At 37.5% G+C, this 5,574-nt stretch overlaps 1 protein-coding gene across 2 annotated transcripts in view; it reads right to left on the bottom strand.

The window, feature by feature from the left end:
- The window catches only part of Ss18 (SS18 subunit of BAF chromatin remodeling complex), an 81,599-nt gene that overhangs the window by 11,934 nt on the left and 64,091 nt on the right, over positions 1-5,574 (bottom strand). The window contains exons 7-8 of one of the 2 annotated variants that reach the window (XM_008847634.3): positions 4,823-4,915; positions 4,001-4,123 (exon numbers count right to left, since the gene is read on the bottom strand). In XM_008847634.3, coding sequence (XP_008845856.1) covers positions 4,001-4,123; positions 4,823-4,915 — 216 coding nt within the window. The remainder of the gene's footprint in view (positions 1-4,000; positions 4,124-4,822; positions 4,916-5,574) is intronic. The other variant, XM_017801805.2, reaches the window with a different exon arrangement.

The raw sequence follows: 5,574 nt of genomic DNA on the forward strand, positions 1-5,574 counted from the left end.
ACCATTGAAATCTACCTGATGACTTTATATCCATACTCAGGTGCGAAGGAGCTCAGAAAGTAACCAACTGTGACTTGTAATAATCTGATATACAGAGATTAAAGACATGTGTGCAAACATCTAAGCGTGTTGCATTAAAAATAAGTTTTTCTCCCAGGTGTGGTGGGCATGCCTTTAATCCCAACATTCGGGAGGTAGGGGCAGGCGGATCTCTGTGAGTTCAAGGCCAGCCTGGTCTACATAGTGAGTACCAGGACAGCTGGAGCTACAGGGAGACCCTGTCTCCAAAAGACCAAAAAATTCTGTATGAAACAGTATATTTTAATAATGAAATGGAGATCTTTTTAAAAAGTTAAAACCTCATTCAATTTTGTGTCTCAGGGTTTACACTGAGTACAATATTGTATAACTGTATTAATTCAACTGTAAACCTAAAAATTTACAGTCAATTTTGAAAGAGATGCATCTTTGCTCTGGAAATTGTTATTGAATATGTCAGTGCTGTTGTAATGAAATGTTTCTTCTAATTATGCGGTTATTAAATAAATAATTTTTACAAAAAAGAGAAAAGAAACAATTCTTCAAAAACTGCAAAAAAATTAAACTAAAATCAAACAAAACAAAACACAGTGATGTAAAAAGCCGTAAGTTGTATATGTAAAAGTTTGATGCAAAGACACTTTGAGAATCTAGTCACCATCAATACTTTACCCATAATAACTGATTTCAAAGTCCAGAAATGTCAAGGGACTGGTTTGGTCTACTAAACACACATGTTTTGGAAACTCAGCTAGTATCTATCAAGCACATTTTCTAAGCCACCAGCTCACAGTGTGGACATGTCAATGTTTTCCCCCAAGCCACTCAAATCTACTACAAAACAATGACTGCAGAATGGTGCAAAGAAGAAGGTGAACTTCCGAGCTCAGTTCTACCGCTCATTATTTAACTGGTGAATATTCAATTATTAAAGTCTAAACTTTGTATTAGAACATAGTTTGACGATGGAAGCCTATGAATGAGCAAAATGGGAATTTCTCATTTACGATTCCCAGTATTTAATGAAACAATATTCAACTAAGTAAAAAATTAATGGAGTTTTCTTGGATTCTCTTCCAGCAAAAGCTGTTTGTCAAGTTGATGTACTTACTGACATCAGATTTGTTCTCACGCAAATGCAACTAAAATGGAATATTTGTTTTGATTTGAAGTACAAACTCTTGTCATGAAGAAGAAACACCATTTGGGGAGGACAAGCAAGCTCTGTGAACAAAGACATCCCTATCCATGGACCACTTCTCATTGGATATGCCTAGACTTAGCATCTTTTTTTGGGGGGGGTGTCTTTTTGAGACAGGGTCCCCCTGTAGCCCCAGCTGGCCTGAAACTCGCTATGTAGACCAGGCTGGCCTTGATCTCTCAGAGATCTGCCTGCCTCTGCCTCCCAAGTGCTGGGATTAAAGGCATACACAAACAAACTCGGCTAGTCTTATCTCCTTTGGGAAAACACACGATTCCCGTATGAGAATGAGTTTTAGTGTGTATGCTAAAGAGACAGAAGAACCTCAGCGTCAGCTTGGGGTCTTAGATTCCCTTTAATACGCAGACACAGACGGAAATGGTGGAGCTTAAACCGATGGCTAAAAATAATTACTCATGAAAAAGAGACAACGTTAGCCAGACAGGGTACACACGTCAATAAACAGCTACAAATGCATCATGAAAGCCTTATTTCCCCACATCTAAAACGTTTATAATAGGCTCAAGTTTAGGCCTAAGAGAAGCACCTTATTCCCCACCCCTATCTAACAAATGAAAAATTATTTAAAGTTAAATATTCTAGTTGTTGGTTTTTGCTTTTGTTTCTTTTTAACATTAGGGATTAAATCGGGGCCTTGTGAAGAAGTAGACATACAGTGAATATTTTAAAATGAAACATCACTATACTTTTCCCTAAATGCTATGTAACATACATCTGCAAAGAATACATTCCTACAGATGTTTTATAACCAGAGAATGACAAAAAACATTTATGCATTTTGAATAATTTCTTTTCATTCATACTAAAAACCCCAAACCCAAAACTTCTATCATTTTTTTGTAGTAACAGTTACTTTAAAAAAAATTTTATTATTTTAAAAATTTTATGTGTATGAGTGTATTGCCTGTACGTGTATAAGTGCACCTGTGTTGTGCAATGGCTGCAGAGATCATAATAGGGCATTGGGTTCCCCTGGAAGTAGAGTTATAGGTAGTTGTTAGCTGCCACATGGGTGCTGGGAATCGAACTTGGGTCCTTTATAAGAGCTGCCAGTGCTCTTAACTGCTGAGCTCTCTCTCCAGTCCCAGTTACTTGTATTTTGTTGTTGTTGTTGTTGTTGTTTTTTAAGAAACAATTACCCAATTACCATTTTTCCAAGATCATACAAAGCTATTTTTTGATCATAAGGTCATAAATGCCAAACAGGTCTTAGAATTCTTTTGTTGTTGTTTTAACTAACTATATTATCTTACCTTTGGATAATGAATCATCTCTAGTCTGTGGTTGTTCCTAAATGGATTGTTAGTTTATCTAATGTGAACACCTGTGTTCATGTACATGGCGATGCGTTTACAAATATGTGTTGTTGCATGTGCCTACGTATGCGTGGTGTGTGGAACATGGAGGCCAGAGGTTGACACTGGATGCTTTCATCAACTGCTCTCCACTTCATTTTTTAATTTTTTATTTTTTTGGTCTTTTTGAGACAGGGTCTCCCTAGAGCCCCAGCTGGCCTGGAACTCACAGACATCCAACAGCCTCTGCTTCCTGAGTGCTGGGATTAAAGGTGGGCACCAATGTGCCAGGTCATTCCACTTTAATTTAGACCAGTTGTCTCTTGTCCTTATCAAGCAAGCAAGCAGAACCATTGTTCTTTCTTACTGCAGTGTCCTTATTCTTTTACAGAGTAACTACAATTGAGACTTTTCAGAAATATGGTGGGAAACTGTACTACCTTAATTCTAAGACAATTTCAAAAATATTGTGACTCTAGAAAATAATCCTAAAGATGTCCTTCTTCATAGTATGAGAACCAAACAGCTAAGGTTTGCAAGGTTCTACTATCGACCTCATCACATATTTTTCACTTCATTTTTTAATTTTTTATTTTTTTGGTCTTTTTGAGACAGGGTCTCCCTAGAGCCCCAGCTGGCCTGGAACTTGCTTTGTAGGCTGGGCTTGAATTTCAAGATCCGCCTACCTCTGCCTCCTCAGTGCTGGGGCTAAAGGTGGGCGCCACCATGCCCAGCTCCACTTTATTTTTTGAGACAGGGACTCTAACTGAACCCAGTACTCACTGATTCTTCAGATTAATTGGCCAGTAAACCCCAGGGATCCCTCTGTCTCTGCCCCCGTTATCGTTCCGGTGCTGAGATTACAGATGTGTGCCTTTACACCCAGTTTTTTTTAAGTGGGTGCTGAGGGTCTGAACTCAGGTCTTCATACTTGTGGGGTAAATATTTTACTAACTCAGTCATCTTCCCCAAGCTCTTAAGAAGAACATTTTAAACAAACATTGTAATAGTCAACGGGGCTAAAACTGAATTTTCAAAAATAATGCTAATAAAATAAATGTTAAGGGCCAGGGAGATAAGATAGCTCAGTGGGTAAGGACACTTCACTAAGCATGATAATCTGAGTTTGATCCTCAAGACACACAGGGTGGAAAGAAGAGAATAGACTACCATAGGTTGTCCACTGACCTCTACAGTCCACTGACCTCTACATACACGTTGTGACACACACACACACACACACATACACACACACACACAGAGTCTCCTACAGGTTGTCCACTGACCTCTACACATGTATTGTCACACAGACACATAATACAAAATAAATAAATGTTAGGAATCTAATAATAAAAGTTAAATATTACTTCTCCTGTATCTCAAAATAATAATCATCACATCATTTTGGTGGAAAATTAGAATACGCTATAGGGTAAACTGTTACCGTAGCCCTGCTGCTGTCCTGGATAGCCCTGCTGCCCTGGGTACTGCTGCTGCTGGGGTGGGTACCCTTGCTGTGGAGGTGGTCCTTGGTAAGCATCTTGCTGTTGGCCGTATTGTGAATTTCCTACAGGATACATGGAGAAGACGGGAGAACAGAAGAATTACAAGTCTGTCTAATCAATGCTTTCTCTCTAAGATGCATAGCCAACAACACAAGAACAAAATTAAAATGCCATATTGATTTTTTTTAAAGTTAACAAAACAAAGAAAAAACTCAAACCAAACAGAAGGATTTCGGCCAAACAAACTGCAGTTAAAGCCAATTTTGCAAGGTTGAACTGCAGCGTTTTCAGCGTCTCTGCCATAGGAGCATTACATTTACTGGAACACCACAGTCATAAGATCATGACTATGCTAAATAAAATAAAAAAGACAAAATTAAAGACAGCTACAAGAGCACACACTAGCTACACAAGATCAGCAAGCTGTTTCTTTACTAAAGGCACTAAGCTCAGATGTAAAATACATATGGAAACACACACAAAGGGGAAAAAAATTGGGGTCCATGGATTCGTGTTCAAAGAGAAATTCCCATTGAGGAAAAAATTATTTTTAAATGTTTTAGTCTTTTTACTGTTGTTAGAAATGGCAAGCCATGGTTACATTTTAAATATTTATACAGTTGTTTGGGGCTCCCTGTAACTTAAAGACAGCCAGCAACTAGTATTCTACAAGAGCTTTGCATGGGGAGAAGATGTCTTGTGCGAGAACTGCCATTCCTGTAGAGGGGTGTGTACGTGTATGTGTGAAGGTATATAGATACCTCCTTCGTAGTAATGTTGTGAGGAATCCTCATAAGGCCTATCGTAGCCTTGTTCAGGATACGACGGTTGCTGATAACCGTAATCATTATGACCTACATCAATTCGACAAGAGACAGGAAGAAACGTTAATGGCCACTGAGTGAAAACCCTAAAATTAAACTTTCAGATAAAACTGGAAAAAAAAAAAGGAAATGGAAATACATAAAAAATAATTTAACTGCATTAGCAAATATTTACCAATGTGATTGCTTTCATACTGAGAACATGTGTAAATTTTTGTCAAAGCAAAAAGCAGTTTTAGAAACATTACACTTATTTTCTTAACTCTGACAATCCTTACTGAGGAGGGAAAAAACTTTATATTCTATTTATATAAAAAAATGAGAACATTCAGGTCTTTCACATATAAATAACTTGAATCAAATTAGAATGAACAAAGAAAGCAATTATCGTATTTTGTGAAACACCTGCTCAGCTGGTCTCCAATTCCACGGCATATGCTAAAAACAATGCAAAATCTACAAGAGGTCCTTAAGTCTCCCCTGAAGGAAACTGAAACGAGTTGTTCACACTCTGACTCAAATTTTTGCATCAAGTATTTTCAGATGCAAACTATGTTTCTTAATGCTGTCATTTTTGAAGTCTTCAGGAAATATTTCTAGAGTATCATGTTATGTACAATGTCACAAAAATTCTTATTTTTTAAATTGGAAAATACCTTTCATTTTAGTTTATGACACAATAATTTTCA

Source organism: Nannospalax galili, unplaced genomic scaffold (genome assembly GCF_000622305.1).
Source record: "Nannospalax galili isolate Female #2095 unplaced genomic scaffold, S.galili_v1.0 scaffold162, whole genome shotgun sequence".
In the NCBI taxonomy this organism is placed as follows: domain Eukaryota; kingdom Metazoa; phylum Chordata; class Mammalia; order Rodentia; family Spalacidae; genus Nannospalax; species Nannospalax galili.